This window comes from Loa loa (genome assembly GCF_000183805.2).
Source record: "Loa loa unplaced genomic scaffold supercont3.1, whole genome shotgun sequence".
NCBI lineage: Eukaryota > Metazoa > Nematoda > Chromadorea > Rhabditida > Onchocercidae > Loa > Loa loa.
Genome location: NW_018108181.1, coordinates 395,583 through 411,057, shown reverse-complemented (window position 1 = coordinate 411,057; position 15,475 = coordinate 395,583). Strand labels below are relative to the sequence as shown.

General features: G+C 33.0%; 6 protein-coding genes across 6 annotated transcripts in view; 4 read left to right on the top strand and 2 right to left on the bottom strand.

Annotated features, from left to right (window-relative positions):
• Positions 1-400, top strand: part of LOAG_16351 (tyrosine-protein kinase receptor) — a gene marked incomplete at its 5' end in the record, with an annotated part of 5,966 nt that extends 5,566 nt beyond the window's left edge. The window contains one exon of the mRNA XM_020449003.1: positions 116-400. Coding sequence (XP_020307549.1) covers positions 116-346 — 231 coding nt within the window. The 3' untranslated portion in view covers positions 347-400. The remainder of the gene's footprint in view (positions 1-115) is intronic.
• Positions 401-1,620: 1,220 nt separating this feature from the next.
• On the bottom strand, positions 1,621-4,570 carry LOAG_07248 (hypothetical protein; the record flags this gene model as incomplete). Its single annotated transcript, XM_003142782.1, has 6 exons — positions 1,621-1,775; positions 2,158-2,377; positions 3,029-3,180; positions 3,599-3,807; positions 4,186-4,297; positions 4,432-4,570. 6 exons carry the CDS (start codon positions 4,568-4,570, stop codon positions 1,621-1,623), a joined length of 987 nt encoding a protein of 328 aa, XP_003142830.1.
• A 988-nt stretch (positions 4,571-5,558) lies between these two features.
• Positions 5,559-6,369, bottom strand: LOAG_07247 (hypothetical protein; the record flags this gene model as incomplete). Its single annotated transcript, XM_003142781.1, has 3 exons — positions 5,559-5,688; positions 5,992-6,089; positions 6,184-6,369. 3 exons carry the CDS (start codon positions 6,367-6,369, stop codon positions 5,559-5,561), a joined length of 414 nt encoding a protein of 137 aa, XP_003142829.1.
• Positions 6,370-8,530: 2,161 nt separating this feature from the next.
• LOAG_07246 (hypothetical protein) lies at positions 8,531-9,662 on the top strand (the record flags this gene model as incomplete). The annotated part of the gene is made up of 5 exons (XM_003142780.1): positions 8,531-8,643; positions 8,832-8,942; positions 9,052-9,188; positions 9,337-9,434; positions 9,633-9,662. The coding sequence occupies 5 exons, from the start codon at positions 8,531-8,533 to the stop codon at positions 9,660-9,662; spliced, it is 489 nt and encodes a 162-aa protein (XP_003142828.1).
• A 1,326-nt stretch (positions 9,663-10,988) lies between these two features.
• LOAG_07245 (diacylglycerol acyltransferase) lies at positions 10,989-12,872 on the top strand (the record flags this gene model as incomplete). The annotated part of the gene is made up of 4 exons (XM_003142779.1): positions 10,989-11,006; positions 11,196-11,428; positions 11,972-12,140; positions 12,633-12,872. The coding sequence occupies 4 exons, from the start codon at positions 10,989-10,991 to the stop codon at positions 12,870-12,872; spliced, it is 660 nt and encodes a 219-aa protein (XP_003142827.1).
• A 922-nt stretch (positions 12,873-13,794) lies between these two features.
• The window catches only part of LOAG_16350 (hypothetical protein), a 4,581-nt gene continuing 2,900 nt past the window's right edge, over positions 13,795-15,475 (top strand). The window contains exons 1-2 of the mRNA XM_020449002.1: positions 13,795-13,916; positions 14,152-14,240. Coding sequence (XP_020307548.1) covers positions 13,812-13,916; positions 14,152-14,240 — 194 coding nt within the window. The 5' untranslated portion in view covers positions 13,795-13,811. The remainder of the gene's footprint in view (positions 13,917-14,151; positions 14,241-15,475) is intronic.

Genomic DNA, 15,475 nt, shown 5'->3' with positions numbered 1-15,475 from the left:
ATATATATATATATATATATATATATATATATATATATATATATATATATAATCGTCAGCAAGGATGTAAGATTTAGCAAATCTTTTTGCGAGCAAAGTCTTTTTAATATTTCAGGATCCTTGCAGTAATCGTTTGGTTAGTAGTGATTATGCTAATGCGATACGTACCGAAGCAGTATCACTACTGGAAAGAAGATACCCTCCACCAATGAAGGTACGAATATTACCGCCATCTGTACCCGATGATTTCTCATCTCCCAATATGACAAACTCTTTAAGGTTATCAAACCCATCAAACGACCAATCATTACTTCAGAATTACATGAATCAAAGTCAAATTTTATAAACAACGGCTACGATTCAAAACAAAAAGTCGGACACTTCCTAAATTTTCTTAAAGCATCTGTTTCTTGTAGTATACTTAAGAAAGAAAGCTGAGAATTATTTCCCGGGGTTCGGGAATGCTTTAAATGAATTGGAAGGATCATTTATGGTCTATGAACATTTGTTATCTCATCTATAATGCTTCTCTTACTTTTCTTTCTCTAGTCATTTAAAAGAATTTTTGGTATTGTTGAAAATACTCCTGTTAGTCACGCTGATCTGTTTTCCAAAATTTGAACATATAACGTAGGTAGATATTTCTGTCACTTTTTGTTTAAACTTTTGTTGGATATCCGTTGTGCTTATCTGTGATTCAGTTGTTTGCGTAGGCAGTCTATTTTCATTTTATCTAAAATTCAAAGGTCTAACTGAAATCTTAAAAAGGGCACATTCTAGCCAATTCTTGTTTCAGTCCTATTCTATCGGAGTTTATGGAAGTTCAACTTGCATTAAGTCTCAGTTATTTAAATCTCTGACATTTTTCTTCGTCAAGGCCTTTCATATATTTTTTTTGTAACATAATACATCTTATCCAAACTACTCGATCTCTTTATCTACATATGTTTATGAAATTGTATAATACGAATCGTTGTAAGCGACGCATTGTTTTTGTTACCAAAATAAAGATGATGTGCAAAAATGAAACTTTGTTGAAAACAGAAAAACGAATCCCGACCGCCATAAAAGTCTGGTGTAATCCTTCAAGTTGCATGCTGATGCAGAAATGCCAGCAATGATTACAGTAAGAAGGAGACCAATATCCGGAAAAAAACTGAAAAGATGAAAGTCAAGATGATAACTAGGAACAATATAAACATAATTTGAATAGTGTTTAAGAAAACGGTCCGAAAAAATTAAGCAATGTTTATTTTTCCGAGCAAACTTTCCTAACAATTTGCGAATTAGTACAAATTCAAAGATGCGGGATTAAAGAATCTAGGAGGCTGATTCGAATGTAATGTCCAGCAGCTCTTTCATGGGTGCATTCTTTTTAATACACTCTTCAGTTTGAATTCATTTGTTGAGGCCATTCAGTAAGAAAAACTTGAATGATGTTTGGGTTTGACCGATTTTTTGGCTCGGTTGTATTATTCGATTGAAAACAGCTATATCCAACAGGATAATGTGCATATTTCATTTAAAATTCGTTAGAATATATTCGATTTCATAAACATTCTGGAGATTTTTGAAGAGAAAGTATATTAATCAGACATTTTAAATGATTGCAGATGAGAGTTAACGATTTCGAGATTTCCGTGACTTCGACTTTGTGTTTTTCTTTCCGGGTTTTGATTTGGAAGTCTTCGATTCCAATACATAAGAACTTTCGTTAGCATTGATCGTAGGCGTATAATAACAACTTTTTGTATCATGTAAACCTAATATTTTTGCTGAAAATTTGGTAGTTTTATAAATAAATCTTATTTATAGCACCACGAAAACTTCCAAAATTTCGGATCATTTGCTCGTCACTTATATTTGCTACCCCACCTTCACCAAGTTGCTAATAACTATCACTAATTGTACTAGCGAGTGAATTTCATTGAACCTGATGATCGAGTGCCTAATCATCTGCAAAATTTGTTAAATAAATGAAAAATCTTTAATGAAGTCATTCAAATATCTCCGAAAATGACGAACCAAGTCTGTGAATTGAGTTAATCAATTGATTACTAAATATATTTAGTCAATTAAAATGCTATCACACCCCATCCGATCGATAATCTGATCTTTTTATCTTATTCTTCATTTCCCGAAATAATTTTGACATACATTTGGGACTGCTAGACTTTGGCATCATGAATACAGATTGTTGTTCGTCAACACTTTTCGATCCCAAGTCGCGTTCTTTCTGTTCTAGCCTAACCGATCGCTGGGATCGTTGACTGAATTCTCTCTCTCTTTCAGATTTTACATTGAAAATCTTGGATTCGCATGCGCCTGCTCGTACCATTTCATCTTCCTTCCCTTTCACCCAGTCCAGTTTTTCAGACTGTAACAAGCATTGCTTCTCAAGGATCACAACCATACGATACTTTGCTATAATTGCATTTCGAATGCCAACAGAACTAATCAAAATAACGATCTCCACTCGATCGGTCAGGCATCAAAATTAAAATTTAAGATGATGAAAGAATGATATGAGATATTTGAAGTCGTTTAGTTTAGAAAGGTCATTGGAACATATGAAATTTAGAAAAATTTATGTGAATGCTAATAACAAAATACTAAATATTGACCTTCTACAGTGAAATCAATTAAATCCGAGACAGCTGCTGTAAATTACTTTCAAATTCAGCAAAGTAATTTACAGAGAACAAATAATATTTACCATCGTGTCATTTCTAGTTTGAATTGATTTTAATTCAAATCTGATTGAAATCTACCTATTTTTAAAACGTCATGCAAAAAAAATTGTTTGTTGTTAATCATACTAGAAATGAGAAATCTAGAAATGAGGAAATTTTAAATCGAAAAGAATTAAGGAATTTTATATTTCCCGTGTGGAATTCCCATACGAAATTTCACAAGTGTGGTATGGAATTTTTTAATTTTCTCTAATTCAAAATTTTCACTTTTAAAAATATATATCAGTATGCACAAAAATATATATCAATCTTTTTTTTATATCATTGCAAATAACCTTATAATTGCCGTTCACAATAGCATTTCGGAAAATGTTTTTGATTAAATGGTAATCCGGTTTTGTATCATATTGAAAGCTGTTTATTTGGCGTAGTACGGTATTTACACCGACTGGCAACCCTTTACATTTTTTAAATATTTTGAGATAACCTGTAAAGTGTAAAGTGAGTAAACATTGACTTTGGAAGAATGAAATAAAATTGCGATAAATGCGATACAATTTTAATTGATGGTAAATTATATTTAATTTTCAAGGACCCCGGCAGGTAGTTTGTTTGAAACAGTTTGTTTTTGAAAATTGAATAGTGCCAAATAAATCACTCTCGAAATGTATTTCTTCTCAGATTAGAAAAGACTTTGAATATTTCTTAAACTGAAAATTCATTTAATTCTGGATGTTTTCTGAAGAACACAACTTTAATATATTAAAATGTGCAAGAGAGTCCAGATGTTGTTTCTACAAACACATATAAATTAAGCAACATTACCTGTAGCATCACTGAAGAAGGACCGAGTAGGATTTTCCAGGAACAAAAGTAGCCGAGCTTATTAAATATCAATGCCTTACCGTTATTCATAAAAGCTTCCTTTTTTTTTAGCACCGCTGTATGATTCTTTTCATCCTCCCATGGCAGTGATGATGTGGTCAAGAAAAATTCAACAATCATATAAAGCCAACTTTCCAGATCATCTTTACGAGACCGTTCCAAATATTTATGAGAGTTTCTCGACATATAACGGATATTACCCATTCGATGCACTTTATTGCGTTTTTTCCTGAATTTTCCAATATATTAATGATAACGAATGCATGAAAAAAGAGGATATGAAAATAGATACTTAAGAATTGAAATCAAAAGAATTAGATCAAATTTGAAAGAATAATTTATCAAAATATCATTTAATCAAACCAAAATTGAAGTAAATCTGATTCTTTTTTTAGGCAAAAAAACTCCCTAAATTTCCGATCTTTATGAAAATTACAAATAATCTATTAAATTTATCAAATTTTATTTCCTAAGCAATACATTACATTACAGGATGTCACAGAATTTGTTGTCACAAAATTTTAAAAGGAAAAAAAAAACACTATATAAATGAAAGTGGAAAATTATCCACTTAGATGAAATAATTGCACGGTAAGGTTCTACGTACACCGATGTGTTTTTGTCAGTTGTCTTGTAACGTCGTGCAAGGCCAAATCCAAGAAGGAATAATTGACTTTCTTCCGATTCTAATCCAATCGCATAAACTGCCGGTTTTATATCTTATAAAGAAGAAATCTTAATAAAATACAAATCTCTGCTCCTTGCAGAGAAAAATTTGTTATGAAAATGTCTGATGGAAAAAAAAGAAAGACGGAGAAAAAATATAAAAGTTTAATTGAAGTTACTATTCCACCTCGATGAATAAATCCGATTTTATGAATCTCTTCGATGCACTCAATTGCCAAATATGAAAGCTTCAAGCTCGTGGCTGTGGAAAATTCTCTGAATCTATCACGAAGATCACTGACCGTCTCGCCAAACTGGATTTTCATCATAACAGATATTGGCAGTTACTAGTGTCAGGACAATTCCAATTTACCGCAAGGAAAACTCCTCACTTAAACTCAAGTAGCAAATGATGGATTCGTACTTCAGTTGAATAAAAACTCAAATTTTAAATCAGTTCTGAAAGATGAATGTTACTGAAAACGCTGGAGATGGTACAACTACTTCCAGCAAGAACTCAACAAAGAAACATTTATTGGCACTAATATAGTTTCAATTTAGACATTTAATTTAGTGTAAACATTAATATTTTCGTGAGTAAATTTAGTCAAAGGCACTACAGAACAAAAAAGGGTAGGAATGAATTGGTTTTATGGCATATTTTTTTATAATTTCTGTAGGATTCTACATATTTCTTCGAAGAACGTGATTTCAAGATCGTACATTAATATTCAATAATACTTTAACTGTTACTTTGCAGCATTTAATTAAGCCAGCTTACCATTTTTGTCATAAAATATCGTATATCAACCTTTGCATTCTTCCCTTGCGAAATTAATGAAAAAATATGCGTCAATTTTCTGACTTTTGTGCTACTTTTCAATACGTCTATTTCCACCTATAATTTGTATCAGTTATATTCGGGCATTTGAAATTAATAACTCTACGGTATTTTTGTGACCATCAGGCTTTTGTATATTAAAATATCATTGACATCATTCGGTCATTTCGTGGTCATAAAACATATTTTAAAACACATAAAACATATTTTCGTGGTCATAAAACATAAAACATATTTAAGATTATGAAGACTAAATGATTTATGTTACAAAGCCTTACGACCTAACGAGATATTGGCAATTGGCAACAATATAAAGAGAATAAATATTTATTTGTTATCAAATGATCTATGAACTGTTTTTGCTTCATATTCTAATAACAATTTGATGGACGCTTATAATACGAATAAAACTCGAAACAGCATTAATTTCAATTACAGTTTTTGAGTTAAGGAAATGGTCGTTGACAAATTTATTAAACCTGCAACCGTTTGATTTTACATTTTTGTGCTTCGTAATGCAAAGCAAACAGTGCTTTAGAATTTCCTCTCTCCATTAGGCCAACGATACCATAATCGCCTTTTATTGGTCCATCTATAATGTAACTGAAACTTTTTTGAAATTTAAATTAAAATTCATTGTGTTTGATTTACTTTATGAAAATTAATCTAGATGAATAAGATATTCATAGTGTCTGTCAGATCTTCCATCATAGGTCTAAAGAAAGTTAGGAAAAAGTCTACGGAAGTTATTGAAAACTTTGAAAAAATGATTGGTGCGCAAGTATAACGATGTCAGCCATTCCTGTCTTATCATCCGTTATTAATCAACCAAAGGGTTATTCGTGATCATTGCATTTGGTCACTTCAAGATTTTACATCATTAGAATATGAAAACATCAAAAGTACCGTTTTCTATCAATTTCAATTATTTCGCCATCTTTCAAGAAGGTTTTTCCCTTTACTTCTATTGGAAGTTCTGCTTCAATTCCGGACTGTTCATTTTCCTGAGCCAAAAAGTGAAAAATCTATACAAATAAAGAATGCTTCCCGTAATGAAAGCCGAAAAGAAAAGTAGTCTCCTATTATTTTCCAATTAACTTTAGGGTTAGGTAAACACAAATCGAAATGATAAATTGGCGAGCAGGAAAGCTTCCACAAAACAATTGCTTTCAATAAAAGGTATAACAACTTCGGAAGAGAAGGATATGGCTTCGACAGTTCGTCTGCTTGTGACTTCCGTAATTTCCGATTCAGTTTTTCCTGCCAAACTTGTTGAATCTTCATTGCCTTTGGTTTTTTCCGCTGTTTTCTACAAACAAAGTGTAGATCTGGAATTCATTTGAATGACTTTAAATGTGCAGGGTCTTGAACCGTCATGTTCCAGAAAATCTTGAACGTTTAAAGTTAAACGAGCAAATGAATGAATGGTAGGGGAAATTATTAAACTGTTTCATTAGCTATATATCTATATATTTTCATGGTTGATACACTGATATAATGAATATTCTTGTGGATGGTACAGTGATAATGGTCAAGAGCTCCTTATCTCTCTTATATTTCATTGAAATTCAGTTTAATGAGTTTCGATTTAATATAATTTAATCTAATTTCAGTTCAATTATTTTTCGTACACATCGTTAGTATCTCAATCTTCTGTTCTACTGAAATATTTCCTTTATCCTGATACTGTGATATGCTTATGTTAAATCAACACTGGAAATTTTTCAATTGCGTAAAACTTGTAAATCGTAAAACGCAAAGCTAAGAACGTAAAACGTAAAACTCATAAAACTTATAGGATCCCAAACAGACATGAAAGTGTATTTATTTGGAGGACCTTAATTTTCGATTTCATTTTGTTGCCAGGTGGTTATGCACAAAGTCATCAGTAGTGATAGGAAAATGTTGAACTGTCGCTTTAAAAGGAAGCCAACAATCGAAATACCTAAACTTTCTATTAACTAATTAAGTAAGCTGAGCAATGGTGAATCTTCGTCAACATTAACTGAGCATTGCACTAAGGGATTCGCTTGTTTATCAAATTTTAATTAATAACTTTATTAAACTTCATTTCTTCGATAGAGGATTTTTTCTAAAAAAGCGCTCCAACCTGTCATTTCCCACAACTAATTACCCATTTCCCTACTCGGGATTGATGGATATGAAAGGTCGAGATAAAAACTCACCAATGGAACTGCCCGGTGCAACCGTCAGGCCAAGTGATCAACTAAAGAATATCTGTTACTCATTAACCTCACTCATTTATAGATGCACTTGCTAAGCATTTGCATAGAATTGAACGAGAATGTGCAACAACAAGCAAGAACAGACAGATTTATTCTCTGGAAGGATTTAATAAGTTCAGTCTTCCTGTGAAATAAACGTGCTCTTTCTAGCTCGTGTTCTTTCTTGCTCGTCTCCTTCCTGGCTCGTCCCATTGCTGCTTCTTTTGAGTCTCAACCAGGGGTCTTAAGAAGGCATAACGTACATTGGTTGGGATAAAAATTTGCATGCATAAGATATCGAACGAGCGATAGTTGAAAGGAAAGGGACAAGTCGGAGGTGGACGTGGATGGGTGACCTTGTTGTCTTACTTCTGGGCAGGATTGCGACAGTGGAGGTATTCGGCGATAGTTTCGTTCGGGTATCATGAGAAGATACTGAGATAGCTGTCTCCTAATCTTTTCTCTCGGTAATTGCGGGATTCTTCTTTACATGTAATGTTTCGTTATCAGTCAGCTCAGCACTGTCCTCTCCCTCGGATACAGTGGTCATTTACAGGAGGAGAGGTGGCAGGCTTTCCAGTTTGAAAATGATTAATTAGGAATGGGTAGGACAGGTATAGAAGTGGTATAGAAAGCTTAAAAATAGGACATTTGTTTGCAACTGTGTGATGAATAAACGGAGGAGACTGATAAAAAATGCGAGGAACTAACAGTGTGATCGGATGGGGAATGGAGTGTTAGCAGCACAAAGCGGATCCTTAGTGAAGTTGTCATACTCTCTGATTATGTATTGGAAACTGGCACAATTTCACTTTTTCCGTCGAAACTTGCTACGCCACATAACATATATTTAGCTTGTTACGTGGCGTGTACGTATCTTCTTCTGCGTATCAGGCATCATGACTTGGAAACCTTTGAAGTTCGTATTGAGTTACTGTTGAAATGGGATGGCATGTATGCCCGGTGGGAAGGCTTGATATGGTTTATTGAAGTTGCCTTACTCACTGATATCCTTGAGAATGTCAGGGCGTTTCTGTGCTTAAGCATGTATCACATCCAATGCACACCTTTGAAAGAAATCCGATGCAAACCTTTCGAAAAAATTTTCTTTGAAAGAAGAGCAACTGCTGCCAAAAATTGACTTACGTATTTTATTGACGGAGCGATCGCTTAATGTTTCTCTTCCTGTTAAAATTTGTAGTTTCCATTTTTAAGGAAGAATGAATGATCATGAGCATTCCCCACGAAGGCGATTACGATCTTGGCAGTCAAATGATACCAATATCTCGTCATCGTCAAGTCATTCTTCACTTATTTCACTTGCTTTTAAAAGGTAAGTTTTGCCTTTTCTTCTTTTAATGTTTTTTGAATCTTGAGTTATTGTAGTTAATGCCATAAACCTATTTATATTTGCTTGTATTAGCCATTTTTTCAAGTTAAAGTTGGGAAGATCGCTATCCTATTTAATGAATTTCATCTTCCTTCCTTGTCTATGTTTCCATTCGCCTTCCTTTTTTTCAGAAATAGTTACGATCCAGAAAAACCAGTTCATGTTGCGCAGGATTCATTGTTCAGTGGGAGTTCCGGTTGGAAGGATTATCGAGGATTTTTAAATCTTGCAGTTCTTCTACTGTTCGTATCAAATGGTCGTGTTGCTCTTGAAAACATCATAAAGCAAGTGATAAGACCTAATGATACCCAAGTAATTGCTAATTGGCTTTTCTCATTTGATATTTTGCAGGTATGGTCTGTTGGTATCACCAACTAGTTGGATTTATTTTATTTCAACGGATCCTTGGTGGAAATGGCCTAATCTGGCAATGGTGCTCATGTCGAACATATCCATTGTCACTGTATTTACTGTGGAAAAATCGTTGGGTATGTTAAATAGTAAAATCAGTCTAGAGTTTTCATCTCAAATACTTGAAAGGTTTCATGAATTGGTCTTTCTGGTTTTTTGTCAAATCGAAAGGTATTGGAACTCTGTGTCCGAGCAATGTTTATGGGAGGTATTTTTTTATTTTAGTATGGAAATGGCTTAGCAATCAACTGGCTTTCGCCTTCTACTTGTGCATATTCTCATTACATATATCCGTACCTGCTGTAATCATTTGGACTTTGCAGGTAACATTTCGGAATAAATACAGTCTGTTTCCTAATCATTTAATTAGGTTGTATATCCTAGAAGCTAGCAAGCTTCAAATCGATGCCATCCTTGATTTGTTTTCAGAGTTATCCATTATATTCAGTGTTTTCACTCTCGGTGTATGTAATACTTTTTCTGAAGCTCACGTCATATGTTCATACAAACTATTGGTATAGGTGTATAAATACGAAGAACAGGAATTTTAAGGTAAATTAAAGATTTCCTTCGCAGTTTTAATTTTCAAGTCTTGTTTCCACTTAATTTTTCGTCGTTTTTAATTTCACGGTCAGAGTTGGAATACCGTCATGTGAAATCATCATGTGAAATAACGTTTTCTAAATAATAATGCGTGTACTTACAGAACTTATTTTTTGTTAGTTAAATTTAAATTACTTATGTTTTTGTTTTCATTCCTAATTATTTCATTAATTTCATGTAATTTGTAGTTCTTGTGACTTGTATGAAGCTGGAATTTCGAAATTTGATTATTTCATTATGTCATCCCACCTCATTATTCACAACATTTGAAAATGCATCCTGATCTTGCAGATTTTAGGCGTAGTTTACGTACTAACAATTATTGAAAGATCAACTTCCCACAAAAGTGTTTTCGATGTCGCCTAAAGCGTGCAGTGAATATCAAGACTAGCCGGTGACAATTTTTTTTCTAGTCGTTATTCAACTTTTTAGTTTTCTGCCTTTTATTTTTGTCGGTTTTATTTATATTTTTACTAGTAAGCTTAAGCACTGTCTTATCTGCGTGAAATGACTTAAGCTTTCACAATTTTCCAAGTCTTGTCTACATTCAGAGCTGCCGTTGCTGTTATATAAATCTCGCTTGTTTTCATAGCAAAAGTTTCGTAATGACATCCCTCATCAAATAATTTCGATATTTATTGGTTAAGATCAATAACTGATATAGATGGATTTTTTGGGTGAAACCCAGAGAACATATCCTCATCTTGATATGGTCACACTTGCATGATTATGACTCTTTATTTTAAAAAATCATCTACTCTTTTTGTTTGTGAATTTTTAAATTGCTTTTCCTTGTATGCACTATTTTTGTAGCTACTGCCTAATCTCATGTGGCACGGCTTATTGATTTCCTATCTCTTACCGTACTCGCTTCGTGTCAATTTTCTATCTCTTGTTCTGCTCACATTTTTTCTGAAAATGAAATACACTACTAAAATGAATAACTTGCACTATTGGCCTGTTTGTTGTACTTTTTCCTTCAGTCTTTAAATTTTGAATCTTCCGTTTTTTTACAAACCAACCTAAAAGTCGATGTTTTTTTTGCTTTCAGATTTTTTTCCCTTGCTTTTCCAGAAAACTTGTTCAAGCGGAAATATCCCGAAGTAATTATTGATCCCTAGATCAAAGTTCGAAGTTTAACTTTACAGAAAGGAAATCTACTGACATATCCACACAATTTGACACTACAAAATTTATACTACTTTATATTTGCTCCAACTTTATGCTATGAATTACAATTTCCACGAACAAATGGACGAAGAAAATCGTTCATCATGAAGCGAACTGCCGAGGTTTAATTTTTTGCTTGTCTACTTCAAAAAACTTATTTTTTAACTTTCATAACATTTGATTTTGAAACTTTAGAAGCGCATGTTAAAAAAGTTATGCTTATTTAAAACTTTTTTTTTGCTTCATAACATTGAAATTATCATATTTCTAGTCCTTTGATTTATTTTATATAATGTTAGCTTGCATTTCAGTTTGGTTGTCTGACGCTGATCATAACAGCTTTATGCCAACAATGGGTAACACCTCTGTTACGAAATAGTGTGGAACCATTTACAGCAATGAATTTTAGCTTGTGCGTCGAAAGAGTTCTTAAATTAGCTGTGCCGAATCATGTAATTTGGCTTATTTCCTTCTATACTGCTTTCCATTCTCTTCTCAATCTTATTGCTGAATTAATGGAATTCGCCGACAGACAGTTCTATTTGTGAGTTGAAAGAAATTTTATAAATGATTAATGGATTGAGAAAATAAGATGTCTAAATCATGCATTTATAATTCTTTATAATTTATAATTCTTCCCATGATTACTAAGATTATTGGGCTTCATTTCATCAAACTATGGAATATAGGATTTTGTCATCTCACTGAGTTACAAGCAAAAATTATTTCGTATCCAAAGTTCTAATTCATGGTATAAATCAGAGCCTTTGGATTAAGCTGTACATATTGTTTGTTCTTTGTAATACGTCTTCGTTTTTGCTAGATGGGCCATGCGAATTATTTTTTTCTCGTTATTCTCATCAATGTAACTAATGGAAAAAACTTCTGCAGTTTGATGTCCTGTTTGCACGTCAAAATTATCTTCGACTAAATTAATATACTTCTACATTTTGCAATACTGCGATGCTGCATGTGACTTCCCTTTGCTTTTCATGTTTTTGAATAGAGAATCATGAACCAAAAAGAAGTCTAAATCCATAGCAATGTTGAATTATTATTGGTAATGAAAGAATAACGGTTTCTTCAGAGATTTCTGGAATGCAGAAACTTTGGCAGTATTTTGGAAGACATGGAATATACCGGTACATCGTTGGGCTCTTCGACATATTTATCGGCCAATGATATTTAATGGCTTTAGCAAGATGAGTGCTGCATGTGCCGTTTTCTTCGTGTCTGCATTTTTTCATGAGTATCTCGTTAGTGATACTTCATAATTTCATATCAATAAAATTTTTTAGTTTTATAATTAAAAGCTAGAAGGAGTTAATATATCGGGAATTCTTGAAATTGGAAAATTATTACTGATAAAGTTTCTTTTTTTAAGAGGCTAAGTAAAGTATGGTGGATTTTGATTACTGTGCAGGCACGCTTTGTCAACGCTTGGAGTTCTAAAAGTAGATCATAGTGAAATCACGAATTGATTGTTTCGATTATAAAATGATGCTCCAAACTGTAACTAATCTTAGTAACATCAGTTTTATAGTCCAAACGAAGGTAGGTAATCAGAATGATTGTGCTCTTGTAATCATTCTCAATATTACAAATGAAACATCGTATTGAAATCTTGCTAATATTTTAGTAGATTAGCAAGATTTGTCATTTTTTCAATTTGTATAATTTGCATTCGACTTTGTAGTTTGGATCTTTAGAGAAATAAAGGAAAATGATTAAAATTATCCATGTTTCAGGTATCAGTTCCACTCCATATGTTTCGTTTTTGGGCATATCTCTGCATGATGGCACAAATACCCCTCAGTATTTTTACTGAAAAAATACTAAAAGGAGGCCGTCTTGGAAACATCGTTATGTGGTTATCATTGATTCTTGGTCAACCCTTGACCATTTTGATGTACGTACATGATTGGTATGTTGCACAGTATCCACATTCATCGAAGTATGTGGATGCATATCACAATGTAACCATTTAATTTTAGTAATAATCGATAAATGATGACAAATGACTTCACGCTTCATGCCTCTTAGCCATAGTTAATGTTTTACCATAGTTTATGCTGTACAACTTACTACTGTACTACGTGATAGATATGAAAAGATAGATTCCGCTTGACTTTTTTTTGATAATTTTCATGTAGTACGATAGCTAGTGCTACTGCCTTCAATTTCATGCGTTACTGATTCATATTATCTCACTACTTTTTGATACGAACAGCCTTGTAATGAATGAATTCCTTTTTGCTGTTGGCTTTATATGGATAAATGCTTTTGTTCTTTTTTTGAGCTTTTCATTAATTTTCTATGGGTTATTTTCATGTATGCTGTTTTCAAATCGGAGAAATGATAATCGGTGGAATTCATGATTATTTGGAAACATTCGTCAATTACAAATAAGCTTTATTGGCCGTAATTTGTCATTCTATATTGTTTATTTGTATTTTTATGGTCATATCTTTTCAAGTTTTTCATCTGCCTTACTTTCAAATTGTTTTGTCTATTGATTATTTTTGCATGCAGAATGCTCATGGGGTCATTACAGCACCATTTTTATTTTTACATGTCGTATTTTTCTTCAGTTTTGTTTTAAGCTTTTAATCTGTTATCACAGTTGACGTGGTGTCACGGTGATTGTTTTTTAAAATTGTAATTTGAAAACTTTAAGGATTTATTGTGGGCTAGTACTTTTTTCATGATCAATTACCCAATAAACTCACACTTTACTTTTACTATTTTGTTTGACTAGTGAATTTTCTATGCGAAATTATTTGTTAAAATCTATGATTCTAGAACCCTCCCTTTTTTCGATTCTCATTAATGCATCCAGTTTATTCATCAAGATGAGAGTTTTCCAAAAATTTTAAAATCCGAAAATTTTGTATCATGAAGTTTTGAGTTTTGAAGTCCATATCAATATGCCGCGCGACACTTTTGATTGTTGCGTTATCAATGATGGTGCAGGGCGATGGTTCGTTTATTTCGATAAACTGCGTTCAATAATGGTTGTCACTGATAGCATGGTAAATTTTTATTGATCAGCATAAGAGTCGTTTCATATTTGACGATTTTTTATTTCGGAGGAAGCATCACTTTTTCTCGTTATGTAAATGGATTCTTGCAGGAAGTAATGAAAGATTCAGGATAACCTTGAATGTGGTTATGATTTTTCTGGAACTTAATGGGAATTCATGCGTTTGTTATCATACATAGCAAGAAGCATAATATTTCTTTTTAACCAGGGCGGTCTTTTTCTAGGCGTCAACCTACGAAAAGACGATGACAACCAAGGACCGAATCGAATTTGCTGGGAATGTCTCTGAATCACTTCTCGAACAGTCTTGGCAGTAAGTATTGCGCGAAATGTATTTATTAGGTCGTTCAAAAAAAAAAATGTTGGAGGGATAAAAGCATATTGTATTAGATGGATCAAAATTCACAACTTCTCACTGTTGACGATTTATGGAATCCTTGTCAAGTGAGTTTTCATAATGAGTTTCAGTTTAATGCGTTTCATACTATATGTCGCACGATATCAGCAGTATCAAAAAAAATTATTTGGGACAGCATTAGTTTTTCATTTAATGAATTTATTGACATCGGAACATGGAACGTGGTTCACTGTTCATCGGCTGAATGATCGGAAATGATTATTGCCAGAAAATCACGAGATTCATAATGTAATTGGTATTTAATTTACGTTCACTGATTATGAATTTCTGTTATTTGGTTTCGGTAGCATTGGAAGAGTATGTCCGCGGCAGTGTTCAACCTATAAGGATTTTTTTGGGAACAAATTGGATGAAATCGTTCAAAAAAACAGTATTTTGAAGGGTTTTATTAGTGTTGCTGATTAACTTGTGGTGAAGAATGTTGCAAATTCCGATTTTGGAGCCTTATTTTGCTGTTACGACGCACATTCCAAATCAGCCAAAGAAACTCCTAAAGAAAACCTGAAACCTTCTTTGTCAATAACTCTATACAGAAGTATAATTTAGTGCTCCTTATTTTCTTCCTTGAACTTCCGATTTTTTCCTTCAAAACCTTGTAATCCGATACTTGCATACTTCGTATTCATCCTGTTCCCAAGTGGTTGGATCATCCCAAACACGTGGTTTCACCCATATGCAGCAGCAGTTGCTCTTCAGCCTGCCTAGATGTTCATTATCGATGGTGCCATCAGCCCAAGTAACATGCGGTCGTTCGATTTCACGCTGTGTTAGGCGTAGAATCAGTGGTGCTAAAGGCAGTTCTGGGTATTAAATTTTATAAATTATATTTTACTTACTGACTTTCTTTCATCTGTTCTAAAAAAACCAGTGGAGAATTTGTTATAATTATTTGCTTGGACCAGTCACAATTTAATGGAACGTCGGGTAACCTAATAAGTCTAGTTTAAATAAAGTGGCAGTCGTTGTGAGGCATTTATGCATTAAGGAGAAATTCAGGCTCAGCAAAGACTTGATGTTAAATTTACGTTTTTTTCTTAAATTTGCATTTTTAGAAAAAATTCTTTTTTAAATTTTTTTAATTTTATCGATCATTATAATGGTATATATATATATATATATATATATATATA